The sequence below is a fragment of the Phyllobates terribilis genome, unplaced genomic scaffold (genome assembly GCF_046119375.1).
Source record: "Phyllobates terribilis strain yellow unplaced genomic scaffold, ASM4611937v1 Scaffold_11__3_contigs__length_659146591, whole genome shotgun sequence".
Classification (NCBI taxonomy): Eukaryota; Metazoa; Chordata; class Amphibia; order Anura; family Dendrobatidae; genus Phyllobates; species Phyllobates terribilis.
The window spans coordinates 34,880,842-34,898,403 of record NW_027362771.1 but is presented as its reverse complement, the minus strand read 5'-3'; the positions used below and the strand labels follow the sequence as shown (position 1 = coordinate 34,898,403).

The 17,562-nt window shown below is 40.6% G+C and overlaps 1 protein-coding gene across 1 annotated transcript in view; it reads right to left on the bottom strand.

Annotated features, from left to right (window-relative positions):
* Positions 1 to 10,126: 10,126 nt before the first annotated feature.
* LOC141165524 (lateral signaling target protein 2 homolog) overlaps positions 10,127 to 17,562 on the bottom strand; it is a 42,299-nt gene continuing 34,863 nt past the window's right edge. The window contains exons 9-13 of the mRNA XM_073651184.1: positions 15,623 to 15,702; positions 15,449 to 15,550; positions 14,317 to 14,394; positions 11,107 to 11,210; positions 10,127 to 11,014 (exon numbers count right to left, since the gene is read on the bottom strand). Of these exons, the coding sequence (XP_073507285.1) occupies positions 10,871 to 11,014; positions 11,107 to 11,210; positions 14,317 to 14,394; positions 15,449 to 15,550; positions 15,623 to 15,702 (508 nt within the window). The 3' untranslated portion in view covers positions 10,127 to 10,870. The remainder of the gene's footprint in view (positions 11,015 to 11,106; positions 11,211 to 14,316; positions 14,395 to 15,448; positions 15,551 to 15,622; positions 15,703 to 17,562) is intronic.

Here is a 17,562-nt window from a genome sequence, read left to right as displayed (position 1 = left end):
GTTATCACGAAGCTTCCTGAAATGGGCGGAGACTCCGGGATGATGACGGTGATTGGCTGAGAGAGCGGAGGATGAGGCCAGACCTGTGACGTCATCGGGGATAACAACAGAATCAGGCGGGAACGAGGGATTCTTTCAAATTTCAAAATCCTCCATTTCAGTGCAGGGACAATGGTGACTGGCCTGAGCCTGTGCTGGTGGAGGGCGCCCTGCCAGCCGTCAGCACACCGGGCGCAGGACCCTACCTCACAGAGTATACTGCCAGGGTGCCCCAGCCCTCCACAGTACCAGACGCTGGAGTAAGAATGGGGAGGGGGGAATCAGTGCAGCTATGGTACAGCGCCCTGCCATCGTTTATGCCATGGACATGAGCCGGTAACCAAGCAAAATGTGGGCACAGCCCGAGAACCTGCAATCAATATGGCCGAAACTGGAAGGGGCCACACCACAGGCACACAGCCAAACCCCTCCGAGTGTGGCCCCATGGCAGCGTAATGGAAGCGAATGGGGTCACACAAGGGGGCAGGTCACTAACAGGCAGAGCTGGTTGGATCTTTCCAGAATTGCAGGTCGCAATGTGACCCATTCACCACACAATGTAGCAGCGGCCATCGCTCACCTCATGATCATGGAGTCTGAGGCCTCCACCCCACTATCAGTATTCGGCCACGGCCCCACTATCAGTATTCGGTCAGTATTTTTCTCAGGAGTGGGAGCTAAAACCAGGAGTGGGTGATAAATGCAGAATTGGTGACTTGTTTCTATTATACCTTTTCTCTGTTCCTCATCTGGTTTTGGCTCCCACTCCTGAGAAAAAATACTGACCGAATACTGATAGTGGGGCCGTGGCCTAAAGGAATGACTTCCAAGGAATAATCACAGAAGGACAGGGACCAAGTAATAGACTGATAATTCTCCATTTTTAGGCTGACCTAATTGGATTAGATGCATTTCAGAGATGCGGTGGACACCAGAAAAATGTGGGAGATCGATTTCCAGATTATGGAGAAGGATAATCTTATTTTACCTCATTGTCCTAGAAAATAGATCAGGAGCACTTTTTTTGGGGTCCAGGGGTCACATTGCCATGCTGAACCACTCCCAATGACCACAAAAAAATTAAATGAGTATTTACATGAATACATAATCAGAACCAAGTTTTGAGTTTTTGATGTGGAAAAAAACTCTCCAAAATCCTCCTACAAATTCCAAGTTTGGAGCTTAAGTATAGCATGTAGCATGGCATCTGACCAGTTATGGATTACTACAAGATCAGCACGACTGTCCGTAAATGAATGCAGCACCAGAACAGTCAGTACAGGAATACGGCACCAAACTTAATACAGTAGTCAATTGCAGTGTCAGGTTTGCTCCATGTATTACATGAACTTACAACTCCCAGTATGTCTTTAAGAATGGTAAGGATGCTGGGAGTTATTACCAGCAGTCGTCAGACTCCAACCCATACAGGAACCACAGTACTGATGAGACAGTTGGTATTACAAATAAACATTTACATTACCTTATAACTGACATCTTCTCTGATTAAAGTCATTCCCATCCCTTTTGTCTCCATATTAGTACAGACGACATGATGAGACTTCACAGGTCATTTCTGCAGAATTTCCTCCTGCAGCACATCCCAACAAATTGCCCTTAAAGAAGCACTCCCATCAAAACTTTTACCCTCAATATTTTGCAATCATTATATAGCACTGTATTTTTACAATTGCTCATTTTGTCTTTCTACCCAGTTAATTCTTCCCTTTTCCATTTGGTCTATGACATCACGTGATTAACAGTGCAGCACGGTGGCTCAGTGGTTAGCACTGCAACCTTGCAGCACTGGGGTCCTGGGTTCAAATCCCACCAAGGACAACATCTACAAGGAGTTTGTATGTTCTCACAGTGTTTGGAGTGTGGGAGGAAACCCACGCAAAGACATACGGATAGATTGTAAGCCCCAATGGGGACAGTCCCGATAATGTCTGTAAAGTGCTGTGGAATTCATGGCACTATATAAGTGAGTAAAATAATAATAATTGAAATCTGACTAGCTGAATCCTTCTAAGCTCTATGTAGAAACATGAGGTCAAATTTTCGCTGTATAACTCATAAATCAAAGCAAATGTCCCTGGCAGGGGGGAGGAGGGAACAGCAGGAACTAGAGACTTCCTGTTTCTATAATAATTATAATAATAATTTTTATTTATATAGCGCCAACATATTCCGCAGCACTTTACAATTAAGCGGGGACATGTACAAACAATAAATTCAATACAAGGTGAGACAGAGAAAAGAAGAATTAGATGCATAAAAAAGCAAAAATGAGCAATTGTAAATACACAGTGCTATATAATATGAGGACTACAATATATTAAGATAAAAACTTTGATGGAAATGCTTATTTAAAAAAATAAAAGTATCATTATAAATGGCAAATGAATAAAAATCTCCTGTGCTCTGTCCCACAAGCGCAGCACTTAATCGCTGATACTAGTGATGTCAGTATTCAAATGGTGTGGGCGGCGACAAGCGGACTGAATGCGATGAATCACACCCCTATGACTAAACAAGCAGGTATAATAGAAGTATATAAAGTGCTTTTTACATATGATTAGACCACCGATTTTAATGAAAAAAGCGTGTTAGTGATGCACATTGCATCACTAACAACACAATGGGGGCAGTTTAGATACTACAAAGGACATGACAGGTTCCCTTTAAAATAAATGGCATAACAAGGGACTTTCCTAATTCTTCCAGAAAGTCTTCATTTATGCAGTTTATTTGCGCTCTGATAGGGGCTAATTTCACGGCATAAAACAAATGCATTGTAGGCAGATTCATCAAGAATGTTATAAAGTAAAAACATTGGTTTTACATCTGCTTGTATACATATCTTTTAGTTGATTTGATATATCAACTGCCCATTTGGTGGAATTATAATCTAATATCATCCGCTGCTTTTTTGTCATCTCGACTACTTTCTGCATTATCATGGTCCCATTGTGCTCATCAGAATGACCCATTTATTTGTTTTGGGAATGTAAGAAACCACTGTCGTAGCTCCAGTGAAGTAAAACGTTGAACTATGAACATCTTTTACCAAGAACACCTCGCGGCCGCTCAGGCTTACTTTTTCTTACAGTGCCAACCATTGTAAGTTTTCACTTTAGCAACAGCTGCCCCAGTTGGTGCAACGTAAAAAAGTTGTCACATTTTGTCCCGTTAGTCCATACGTCAAATCTGAAAGGACTCGCATTCTCTGATTCTTTCCAGGTTTTTCTCCAGTGTATACCTGAGCACTTAGATAGAGCGTATGAACTACTGCTGTCACAAAGTGTCCATATCTTGATGCCATACTTTGCTGGCTTACGCCGTATATATTGTGTGAACGGGAACCTACCTTGGAAGCCAAAAGTTGTTCATCCAGTGACATTTTCACTAGTATTGTATAATTTTGGAAGAATCTCTATCCATTTATCCCAAACTTACCTAATAGAGGCTAGTTATTAGAGAATTATCTAATGTTAGCAGAGGACAATTCTCCTGTCTGGGCAGAAGGCTGCAAGTTGCAAATGTTTTAGACTGAATTGCTTGCATCAGACTAGTTGTCTGGGTATATTGCCTCATCAGATTCAACTTCAGAATCAAAAATCTGATAATCACTTATGTGGTCTTCATCTTTGTACACTTTCTCCAGTTGGATATTATCTTCAGAATCTAAGACGTTGGCAAGCTTTTACAATTCAGCTTCACTCAATGGTCATCTTAGCCAGAGTTTTATCCAACCTTCCAAATAATGGACACTCATGACTTTCATAGTGTTACATCAGCATTCTAGAATAAAATGGCACTATATAAAACAAACCATAAAATCACAGCAAACACTAACTAGTGTAGCAACAATAATATATATATATATTATATATTTTACAGCGAAACAGACCTGTACTCAAAAGCCCATCCATCTGCAGTAACTTGCAAATGTATCAAGTGCACAGACCGACAGGAACTGGAGAAAAATCGATAAACAATAGTAGGTGCAATAGATAAACGATTTATAGTAGCACTCTGGATTATGTAACTGAAAATATAGCAGACGATCTGTATAAAACACTATCGAGTCATATTGATCCGGACAGTACATGCGTAACAATTTCAAACCGAAAGTTTAAAAAAAAAAAAAAAAAAACACACCCCTCATAACACCTATCCATAAACAAGCTTGCCTAACCACGATTTGCAGATCCTCATAATTAAGCTTCACAGTCTTTTTCAGGTCAAATAGACCCGAACAGTACAGCAGGGTTATGCCACGGCCTTACTATCAGTATTTGGTCAGGTTTTTTTTTTCTCAGAAGTGGGAACCAAAACCAGGAGTGGGTGATAAATGCAGAATTGGTGACTTGTTTCTATTATACCTTTTCTCTGATTGTTCCTCACCTGGTTTTGGCTACCACTCCTGAGAAAAAAAAAATACTGATCAAATACTGACCAAATACTGATAGTGGGGCTGTGGTCTTAAATAATATTCTAAAAATTTGAGAATGCCGGTAGTCTTTACAATAATGTATTCATATCTCCATCAGAAGTGTGGTCATGGCTCTGACTCAGATTTAGTAGATTTTCGGGCAAGACAAATCAACCAATAAGATAGTGGGTAGTTATGAAAAGCAACTCAAAACTGGGCTTCAATTTCCAGACTTGGCACAAGCCACTCAGAATAACACTTCTCAGGCAAACCGCTATACTGGGATCTGACCTTCCCTGCAGAGACTGCTAGGTGGCCTCCACAGAGCAACTGCTGGCCAATTGACAGCATTATGGCACTATTCAATGGGGATTTAACTACAGACCGCTGTTCCAAATTGGTTTGCTGACTGGCCAATTTCCAAAGCTATTCAGCAAGACCTAACGTACAGTACATTCAGCAACGTTAATAATCACTAAGGGTATGTGCTCTTGTTAAGTAATTGGTGCAGAAATTTCTGAATCTATTGGTAGGAAAAACCAGGGCTGTGGAGTCGGTAAGCCAAACCTGCGACTCCGACTCCTCAATTTCCCTTACACAGACTCCCACATATATTGCTTATATTTAAATAGATAGATAAAGTCATAGAGGGATAGATAGATGGAGTGATTGATTGATAGATAGATAGTGGGATAGATAGATTAATAGAGCGATGGATAGGTAAATAGAGTGATTGATAGATTGAGAGCGAGAGATACAGGGATGGATGGGTGGATAAATATATGATAGATAGCCATATGGATGTATAGATGAAAGGATGTATAGATAGAGGGATGGAGAGATAAATATATGGATAGATAGATAGCCATATGGAGGGATAGATAGAGTGTGATAGATGACAGCTGCAGACAGCAAATAGTACATTGCACATATAGTTCACACATTGTACAGAGAACACATAATAATCACCTACAATATTAGCATTAGTTACCTTCCTGTGACAGAGATGAGCAGTAGTACTTTCACTTTCTCCAGCTCGGGGGCCCAGGAATCTGATCCTGTGCAGGGCAGGCACCCCTCCCCCTCCTCTCTCTGGTGAAGACAGGACAGAGGAGGGGAGATTGTCCCCTGCAGTCTGGAGCCAGTGTAGGACGGGAGCACTGCAGCATACAAGCGAGTTTTGACATGCTGTGCTCAAAAATCCGCAGCATGTCATTTAATTTTGCGTAAACGCGGCGTTTTCGCCGCCATTGACTTGCATTAGAACGCTCCAATTCCGCAAGACAGCATCTGTACTTGCGTAATTGGTGTGTTCTAATGTGCGGATGGTACCCGGGTGTAGAGGAGAGGAGAGTCTCATCCACACCCAGGTACCATTAAAAAAAGCTGTAAAACAAGAATAAATATAATATAATATAATATAATATAATATAATATAATATAATATATATATATAATATATACCATCTGTCGGCCCGCGCACCGCTCCTGCTTGGTTCCCGGCACTTGCAGTGAGTTGAAGGACCTGCGCTGACGTCAGAGTCATGTGACGGGTCACGTGACGCTGACGTCAGCAGGGTCTTTCAATTCAAAGTTGCCGGCGAGGGAGAACAGATTGAGCAGGACAGCGCGGGCCATCAGAGGTAAGTATATACACTCTCTCGGGTCACACTATATAAATCCATGCTGTTTGCATGGATTTATATAGTGTGACCTAGTTGTCAAGCACTTTCCAGGTGATGCTAAAATCGCCTGGAAAGCGCTTGTTATTCCACATGCGGAAACGCATGTGAATCCGCATGTATTCCGCAGGAAAAACGCATGCACAATCAGCATGCGTTTTTTCTGCCAAGGAGATGCAGAAATGATTCAGAAATTTTCTGCTTCATTTCTGCATCGTGTGCACATACCCTTATACCGACTCCACCAAAATGAGCACTGACTCCACCTCCACAGCCCTGGGAAAAACGCAGTACAAAATACACATGCTAATGAGTAGGGAAAAATCTGCATCAAAAACGCTGAAAGAATGGAGATGCTGAAGATTTAAATTTGCAAGTCACAAATAAGCAACATGTGCATGGACTTCAGGAATCTCATTCACTTTACTGGCATCAGGAAACCCTTCAGGTTGTGACAAAACTGCAGAAAAAAACCTCAAAAACACGTGCACACAGCCTAATTAGACACTGCTCAGCAGGAGTAGAAACTCTTACTTATTGTGGGAACTTGACCTAACTGTTTATCTGGTGCATTTTTTATGCTGTGTATTTCAATCAGCTGAAAAATCGCAGTTTTGTACAGCTCCAGCAAAGTGGACAGAATTTATTGAAATCTCAGGCTCACCTTGTCTTTCTTTTATGCGCAGAATAAATTGACCTGCGGTGCTTTTTGAAGTCCACAATATGTCACTGACTCTTGCAGTAAATATGCGTTTATTTGCATATTTTATTATGCCTATGTACAGTACAGACCAAAAGTTTGGACACACCTCATTTAAAGATTTTTCTGTATTTTCTTGACTATGAAAATTGTACATTCACACTGAAGGCATCAAAACTATGAATTAACACATGTGGAATTATATACTTAACAAAAAAGTGTGAACAACTGAAAATATGTCTTATATTTTAGGTTCTTCAAAGTAGCCACCTTTTGCTTTGATGACTGCTTTGCACACTCTTGCCATTCTCTTGATGAGCTTCAAGAGGTAGTCACCGGAAATGGTCTTCCAACAATCTTGAAGGAGTTCCCAGAGATGCTTAGCACTTGTTGGCCCTTTTGCCTTCACTCTGCGGTCCAGCTCACCCAAGGCCATCTTGATTGGGTTCAGGGGTGGTGACTGTGGAGGCCAGGTCATCTGGCGTAGCACCCCATCACTCTCCTTCTTGGTCAAACAGCCCTTACACAGCCTGGAGGTGTGTTTGGGGTCATTGTCCTGTTGAAAAATAAATGATGGTCCAACTAAAAGCAAACCGGATGGAATAGCATGCCGCTGCAAGATGCTGTGGTAGCCATGCTGGTTCAGTATGCCTTCAATTTTGAATAAATCCCCAACAGTGTCACCAGCAAAGCACCCCCACGCTTCACGGTGGGAACCAGGCATGTAGAGTCCATCCGTTCACCTTTTCTGCGTCGCACAAAGACATGGTGGTTGGAACCAAAGATCTCAAATTTGAACTCATCAGACCAAAGCATAGATTTCCACTGGTCTAATGTCCATTCCTTGTGTTCTTTAGCCCAAACAAGTCTCTTCTGCTCGTTGCCTGTCCTTAGCAGTGGTTTCCTAGCAGCTATTTTACCATGAAGGCCTGCTGCACAAAGTCTCCTCTTAACAGTTGTTGTAGAGATGTGTCTGCTGCTAGATCTCTGTGTGGCATTGACCTGGTCTCTAATCTGAGCTGCTGTTAACCTGCGATTTTTGAGGCTGGTGACTCGGATAAACTTATCCTCAGAAACAGAGGTGACTCTTGGTCTTCCTTTCCTGGGGCGGTCCTCATGTGAGCCAGTTTCTTTGTAGCGCTTGATGGTTTTTGCAACTGCACTTGGGGCCACTTTCAAAGTTTGCCTAATTTTTCAGACTGACTGACCTTCACTTCTTAAAGTAATGATGACCACTCGTTTTTCTGTACTTAGAATTTGTATTATGGCAAGAAAAAAGCAGCTAACAGTCTATTCAGTAGTACTATCAGCTGTGTATCCACCAGACGTCTGCACAACACAACTGATGGTCCCCACCCCATTTATAAGGCAAGAAATTCCACTTATTAAACCTGACAGGGCACACCTGTGAAGTGAAAACCATTTCCGGTGACTACCTCTTGAAGCTCATCAAGAGAATGCCAAGAGTATGCAAAGCAGTCATCAAAGCAAAAGGTGGCTACTTTGAAGAACGTAGAATATAAGACATATTTTCAGTTGTTTCACACTTTTTTGTTAAGTATATCATTCCACATGTGTTAATTCATAGTTTTGATGCCTTCAGTGTGAATGTACAATTTTCATAGTCATGAAAATACAGAAAAATCTTTAAATGAGAAGGTGTGTCCAAACTTTTGGTCTGTACTGTATATAGTACCATCATATTCTATAGTGCTTTACAGATCTGGTCATCGCTGCCCCCTTGGGTGCATACAATCATCTAAATTCCCCATTAGTATGTTTTTGGAGTGTGGGGAGAACATACAGACTCCTTGCAGATGTTGTCCTTGGTGTGATTTGAACTCTGCACTGTAAAGCAACTGTGCCAACCACTGAGCCACCATGGATTTCCCCATAGACTTTAAAAGGGATTAGCCGGGACTTTTGTTATTTTTGTATATGGAGCCAAGCATTAATAGGCAGGTAGTTGCCATCTATCTGCACGTTCTGCCCGGTGCCGATATCTTGCGGCTTCCACTGACATCACATCCACAGAGCAGAGCCTTCTCTTCCGCTCTGCTGGCGGGGCATCAGTGTCAAGGTCTTGCTGATTGACAGCCGGCTGCCCAACATCATGATGTCTGCAGTGACACCCTGACAGAACAGGCCTGAAGAAGAGCAGCTCTATTGACGAGTGGTGAATTGAAGCAGCAGGATCACCAGATGAGCCAGCTGAGATAGCAACTACCTGCCTGTTAGAGCTTTATTACACAAACGTAATACAAGTCATGGATACCCCCCCTTTAATGAGATTAGGGAAATCTGCAGGGGAAAAAAAAAACAAATGCTTTTTAGTGCATTTCCAACTTAGTCTTATTGAAAACCTTTCACCTAATTCACGTTGAACCAGACACGCTGTGTAATAGTGGCTGCAGAGCAGAATAAAAAGTTGGTTTTTATTTGGGCAACAAACGGAGAAGTGCACGCCCCCAGTAAAAACCTGTCTGATACCCACTCAGACTTAACAAAAATTAACTCATTAGGGGTCAAATACTTTGATACCCATCATCTCTACAATGGAGAGGGGGAAAAATAAACACCACGTTCTTTTCTGCCTTGCAATCACTATTACATCCGGTGCCCAGCTCAACATGAATAGCTTGGTGAAAAGTGTTCTAAGGCTCTTTGGAAGGTTTGGCTGGACGGTGCGATCAGTGTCCAGAAGGAGGATCATTCCCCTGACAGACAATTATACAGCAGTAAGAGCCGAGTGGCACCTGCACCTCAATGACGTCATCTTTACCTCCCTGTGTCAGCGTCAACCATGAAATGAGGATAGTGCTTCACAGACTGTGCCAGAAAGAACAGAAGAGTAGGTCACACAATCCTGTTTTCTCATATGGGTGGCGCAACTAATGATTATTCATCAGCAGCCAATTTCCAACATCCAGATAACAAATGTCATTGAGGTGGAATTTACTAGAAGAAAAATCAGTGTGCCAATAATCCCTCTACTACAGAATAGCAGAGGTATTTTTGTGCCTACTGTATCTATCAAACATATACTTTAAGTATTAATTACAGTGTAAGAAATAGCATTGTCATCAGTTGTGGTGCATTTCCCATTGCACCCCCACTGGTGCATGTATAGCACTGATACAATTGCTGGTGAATTCCTCACTTTTGTCATGCCTTACTGAATGACCTTTGTGCAAAATATTCTTTATAACACTTACACGTTGGCAATGAAATACACAGACTGTATATCACTATAAAACATTTTATTGCCATAATAGTAAAATGGTGCGCCCTGCACACCCTTGTGCCACAGCCCTGAGAGGTGTACAATTTAGAGGAATGACAAAAACATACAAAGTTACTTTGTTACAAACTATATAAAATATATTTAGTTTTAAGGACTCCCAATATAAAATAATTGCTTGGTTTATCCCCCCCATAACAGTCACAAACCTTTGCAGCAGTTAGTCTATGTGGATGGTACACTATGAAAACTCCAACTTTTAAAATACAAAAACTCAATCCACAGTATAAGCTTAATTTGCCACATTATCTCAATTACTGTGTTAGTACATAGCAAAAGGGGATGCTGGAGACTTGACCATTCTCTACGTCCAAAGTTTAGGGCTCCGAATTTAGCCACAGTGGATGTAGCACATATACAATATAGAAAAAGTAAGTAATCACAGATACATTATATATACACACAAAAAGTAGTCAACTATACAAAGTAAAAAGATCCAAAAAACATCTGTAAAAAAACTCTGCAGGAGAGCAAAGTCCTCTTAAAATACTTTGGCCCCATTGAAAAGTTTCCCTTTGAGAATTTATTAGGCCCTCATAAAATTAGCTACCCGAATCCATTTCGGACAACCTGTAACTAGAGGCCCACTGCTCACACTGTACTGTAAACACATAAAAGGTCTGTAAAATATGTATACATAAAGCCAGTCAGAATCAGGGGCATGAAATGTTCTTTCAAACCACTTCTTCAGTTTCCAAATAAGTATGAAGCTAGGTGGTGATCTCCCTCACGGCTTTCTGCTGATTGGGAGGACTGCAGTGCACATGGTAACAATGAGAACAAACCCGAACAGACTGGGTATTCTGAACGTGAGGAAGAGAAGTTGTATATCCTGAGCAGCGGGAGCAGAAAATCTAAGGAGGAGGAAAATGTATATAAATTATGATGTACTGACTCTACTGTAATTGTTAATGTTAATCCATCATAGTGGAATAAAATGCATTACCTTTCCACAACTTCGACAGTGATGCCGTCTCCGCAATAAAGTGAAGGGTGCACAGCAACTCATGCACTGGGTACTGGCATTGTCTGGAACCCATTCTGGAGAGTCTAGGCAAAGAAAAAAAAACAAACAGTAAAATAAGTATCATACATTCCTTAGTACCAAAACTGCAGTACAGATAGTACATGTTATCATTTTCTATAGTGTATATAATAATTTACTTTGACTGTGAGCACCAGCTACAGAAGCTATATCCACTACTATATTTCAATTTAATATATTTTTTTTTAGAGTTCAGTAGCCTTTTCAATATATTACAAAATGGTTTCCCAGACAAAAAAGAGAGAATGAATGAATGCATGTACATATGTACTTACAGTGGGGAAAAGTATTTGATACACTGCCGATTTTGCAAGTTTTCCCACCAACAAAGAATGGAGAGGTCTATAATTTATATTATAAATACACTTCAACTGTGAGACAGAATCTAAAAATAAGAACCAGAAAATAAATAAATAAATAAATATCACATTGTATGATTTTCACATAATTAAATTGCATTTTATTGAAAGAAATAAGTATTTGATTACCTACCAACCAGCAAGAATTCTGGTTCTCACAGACCTGTTGGTTTTTCTTTAAGAAGCCCCTTCTACTCTGCACTCATTACCTCCATTAATTGCACTTGTTCACACACAATGACACTCCAACCTTTCCACAATGGCCAAGAGCAAAGAGCTGTCCAAGGACACCAGGGACAAAATTGTAGACCAATTTTGCTTGCCTATTCCTATGCCCATATCGCATAGTAGCCTTGTGCAGGTCTACAATTTTGTCCCTGGTGTCCTTAGACAGCTATTTGGTCTTTGCCATGGTGGAGAGGTTGAAGTGTGATTCATTGTGTGTGTGGACGTGTCTTTTATACAGGTAACAAGTTCAAACAGGTGAAATTAATAAAAAGGTAATGAGTGCAGAGTAGGAGGGCTCCTTAAAGAAAAACTAACAGGTCTGTGAGAGCCAGAATTCTTGCTGGTCGGTAATAAAATGCAATTAAATTAATTAAAAAAAGAAAAAAATTATACAAATGTGATTTTCTGTTTTTTAATTTTTAGATTCTGTTTCCCACAGTTGGAGAGCTCTGTGATTTTTATCATAGGTACACTTCATTTTTTGTAGGTGGGGAAACTTGCAAAATAGTCAGTGTGTCAAATACTTCTTTTCCCCACTGTGAGATGTATGTGTGTACATACACACACGCATGATCTGACTGGCCCTGTAATGAGTCCCCAAAATCCGTTACATTTTTTTTTAGCTCCCTGCCTTAAAAGCTCTTCATGCCAGCTATGCCTCTGGAGCATTAGACTGTTTCCCAAGAGGAATAGCTGTCGCTACCTGTTCTGTCATTCAGCCTGTGCAACCTAGTCTCTGGTCAGCAGGAACGATGGCATCCCCAGATCGTTCCTGCTGTGCAGAGATTCAGTACACTGTGTACAAAGTGGAGCAGCGCACTGGAGCCAACCGGGTGAGGGTAGTAGTTTTAGTCGTCAGCCAGTACCTGAGTGGGAGAAATGTAATACTGTTTGAGGGGCTGTGGGGGACAATATATATGTATGTGTGTATGTGTGTGTATGTGTGTGTATGTATGTGTGTGTGTATGTGTGTGTATGTGTGTGTATGTATGTGTGTGTGTGTGTGTGTGTGTGTGTGTGTGTGTGTGTGTGTGTGTGTGTGTGTGTGTGTGTGTGTGTGTGTGTGTGTGTGTGTGTGTGTGTGTGTGTGTGTGTGTGTGTGTGTGTGCAGAAGCAGTTATCAAGGTACATGTATACTTCTTAAATATACTTATGGCTGTATAAAAAGGAGCAGTGCGATTTGTTGCTTTTATAAAAAAAAAAAAGCAAAAAACACAAAAATTATATGGTTTTGATTAGCTGCTACAGGTAAGAACACATCAATACCAAATGATATTCACCGACAGCCGTTGGTAAATTGTGTGTCAATTACTAGAAAAACCTAAAAGAGGGACACATCAACTAGAGTATGAAGAAACTATAGTTTATTTAGTAGATTAAAAAATAGCTATCAAGGGGATAGGGGTAGAGTGTCCAGCAAAGGGGAACACTAGGGGGTACAAAATGACAGTTCCCCTATAGCAGCATAGAGTCATATTGGAAAATAAGAATGCTATGCAAAGGTGTAATAGGAGAAAATGGATGAAATACAGTATTACTTTCATCCATCTTCTCCTATTACAACTTTGCATAGCATTCTTTGCACATTTTGCTTATTTATTTACCTAGATTTACCTTAATACTTCACAACAATAGATATTGAGGATATACATTGTAGCACTTTGTTTCCAATATGACTATATGCTGCTATATATTATTGGTACCTTGGTTGTATCTGTGTTCACTTATATTTGATTATGCTATGCTGCATTAGGATGGTTGTTGTCTACTACAAGTAGTGTCATTTTCTACCCCTAGTGTTCCCCTTTGCTGGACACTACCCCTAGCTCGTTGATCCCTAGTTTTTAATCTACTAAATAAAACTTTAATATTTTATTTTCATACTCTTGTTGATGTGACTCTTTTTTAGGCAAGAACACGTTACAATAAGTCCTCTTGTAAGAAGTATCAACAATAGTTGCTGCTCAACACTTAATTCTGCGCAATAATTTTATCATTTATTATTTCACATTAAAAAATATAATAAGTTCAGCTGGTTGGTTTGACCCTCCACAACAGTCAGAGTCTCATGTGGTGCCTTGAGAAAATAGCCCACTCTTGACCAAACAGACAATCACACAAACCTAAACAATACGATTTTATAGATAGTAAGGACCAGATTTAGTAATACTGGCGTTATGCACATCAGCCTTAAATGATGGATATGCAGGAGTAAGATGTGCCCAATTCATGAATAGGTGCTCCTCATGCTCATCAGAAATGTTACTCCAGTCAGGGACGCCAGAACTTGTTTCCATGAAATTTATCGGGCATGCTTAGTCATGGCTCATCCTGCCCCAGATGTGCCCACTTTGCCAGAACTGGACAAAATTGACGTGAAAATCCGAAAGTCGCAAGGTTTTTTTGCGCAACCCAAAAGTCTTTTACACCGGAGTTATGACAGAAACCCCTTCATGAATCAGCTTTAAGAGTTTCCTGTAGCAATACTGACTTGTTCCAAACCTCTTTCATGATATTAACTTACCAATGGCCCTTTCCCCAACCTCTTGTTCTCTCTGGCAAGCAGAACAATCTGGTAAACGAAAGGAATTTTCAGCTGTTTCTGTGATAAATAAAATTGGACAATTACAATTGAGCTCATGTACATATAAAATCAACTGCTATACTATTTTGCTCTGTGTTTAAAAAAATATAGTTTTAATATATACCAGGCTGCAATCATGTAGACCGGCTATAATTCAGGCTACCCGTGGATTAGGCAGCACAAATTAGCTGACAGGTTTCCCTTGAAAGATGTCAGAAATGGGGCTTGTACATCAAATTCCCCATTTTTACCTAGTCCCACTTGTATACATTTCACTTTGATCACTGGTCTCATGCACTGCAATACTTCTGTACTGCAGTGCATCACAGCTATGAGTTTAGCACTGACAACCTATTAGATCCCGCTTATGTCAGGGCCTTACATGCAAGCATACCTAGAGGCCATTGCAGCGTGACGATGGGGATAGAGAGGGAGCCCCTTCTGTCAAATAAGCATCTAGATGCTGCTATTGCTAAAATCATCTGAGCGGTTAAACAGCCATGATAGGTAAAAGCATCGATCTCAACAATTCTAGTAGGAGGTCAGCTTTGATTTACAGTGATCACTTTTTTTGGCAGCGGTTCTGAATGAGAGCCAGAAAATCATGCCTTACATGTATGACTGTTTGCAGGAACGCACTTTCCACTGCACCATACATGTGCGGTGGATGTTGGGATGGGGTTAAAAGGGTTGTCAAATACTGTAATATTGATGATCTATCCTTCTAGGTAATCAAAATCAGATCGGTAAGAGTCAGACATCTCTGGCCAGATGTAAATGAATGGAGCAGAACACCAAAGCACCGTACACCATGTACTGGCCAGATACAGCATGTAAGCTCCGATTCATTTGAATAATATGTTTTCAGTACCCAGTAACCCCTAAACGGTGTATGAGCTGTGGTGTTCTACTCCGTACATAGCTTACATTCATCTAGCACCGGTTATTGGTGTGAGCTAGGTGTTGGTCTCCACTTCTCAGATATTGATAATCTATTGTTAGCTAATCAGTATAGTAGGGGACAATTCTAGTACATATCAGCAAAAGTAGGGAACATATTCAGCACTCTTACTTTGTGTATCCGCCTGCTGCCTGGAGCTCACCGTCTCAAACACAGTTTTCAGAATAACACGCAAGTCACTTGCAAAGTTAGTCTGCAGCTGATCAGCAACGCCTGCAAGAGAGCAGTACAATAAACCCAAATCCAAGGCTGCAGATTGGTATGAGCAAGTGTCAGAAGACTCACCAGCAATGCATACAAAAAGACGATGGAGCATATCACTGTCACTGCGGTAGCGTGAACGCACTTCACTGAGCTTTGATCCCCTACAATAAAAACAAATCATTTCAACCCTTTCACTGAATATATTTGCTGTTTCACTCTTTGAATTAAATTAGAATCTCTATTTTCTACAGTACAGTTATTTATATCTTGTCTGCATTAAAAGGGGTTGGCTATTGTATTTTAACAAAGGTGTTGAGGACATGGTTTTCTGCTAGTTACTGATATTTAAAGAAGCCCTCCCATTAACTAAATCTGTGGTGTATATCTATCTATCTATCTATCTACTCAGCTACCATCACCTTCTCTGATATCCAGCTCTGTTCCGCTCCTCTTCTAATTGAAGTCACCGCTCTTCAGTTCACTATGTGTGAGCTGGAAATCTTTTACAGTGTAAATCTATGGAGCCTTGTTCCGATGCGCTATAGGCCTACATTGTAAAAGCCACTTCCAGGTCAAAAAGTGCAATGTGACCTAAAGAGTCTGAAGAGCGGTGACGTCACTCAGGAGACTACCAGAACGGCACTGGATACTGGAAAACAACAAGGTAGCTGAGTATATTCACACACAAACTTAGTGAAAAAAGGTAATGGGATGGCTTTAAAATATTAAATCTTCTCTTGTCATGGTTAGGGCAGCCTCTCTCAGACTGTAAATCACCAATCTTCTCAAAATAGCCACAGTCACCTAACCAGATCTGTGCTACAGTCTCCTCTAATTGAAAAGCAGATTTTCCCACATGAAGCGTTTTTTTTCCATTTGGAGGAGACTAGAGTGTTAGATTACCAACGTGGTCAATGGACCAGATTCTGCACATTGATTTGTACAGTGTTCACTGGATGAGAGCCCCGAGAACTGCCTTTTACCCTATGGCATCCTCAGCTTTTCTTTGGAAGTGGTACCCCCAGATGAAGTGGCGTCGAAACGCACGTCGCGGTCTAAGGTGGAGGCCAACATGGTGCCAGTGTCTTGGGAGGAAGGGGGTATGACTGATTAGAATGCATCTTATTTTTTTCACTACTGATTTTATTGTGTGCATTACATCGCACCAAATCTCTATACATCTACCTTGCACAATTGCATTGTAATTAACTTTATGGAAATATATGTGCTTATATATACCTGTTATTACTCCTTGGTAGTATTCTGCCATCTGGTGGCTATCCTTTGTGTTGTAATCTTATTATATATGTACATTATACCAATACAGACATATTTTATAGTAGATTAAGTATTCACAGACGTTTATGAAGTTAAGGGAATCAGCTACAATGTTATTGATACTTAAAGCCATCTACAGTGATCTCTCCAAAGCAGATAATGCTAGCCTATTACAAGGCTTACATATGAGAAAAAAGGTTAAAGCCTCACTGTGTTACAGTAAATATCAGGACCATTTACAATATAGCATTGCTGCTCCAAAGAGAACCACTGACCCACGGTAAAAGATGAAGAAAAATTCCAAGTGTCGGGAACTAAATAAAATCTTCAAAACATAGAATTAAAATTGATGGTGGTAGATAAGGGAACGCTCAGATCGAGTTAGACACCAAACAGCCACAGAGAATGAATTTTAGAAATGACACTATGTTCATATATTAGTTCCAATAGTCTGTCACTCAATACCATTGCTGCAATTATGCATTATGTGGGTACAAATATGACAGTACCGTATATATCCACTTGTGTCCATTATATTTTATGTTTCTCTAATTATTGTACATTTGTGTGGTACTGCCCCCTGAGCTATGCATCTAATCCTCTCCTGTGTGATACTGTCTGCTAAACCGTGTATCTAATTCTATCTTGTGTGACACACCCTGCTGAGCCATGCATTTATTCCTATCCTGTGATACACAGCTCAGCGTATCTAATCCTCACCTGTATGATACTGTCTGCTGAGC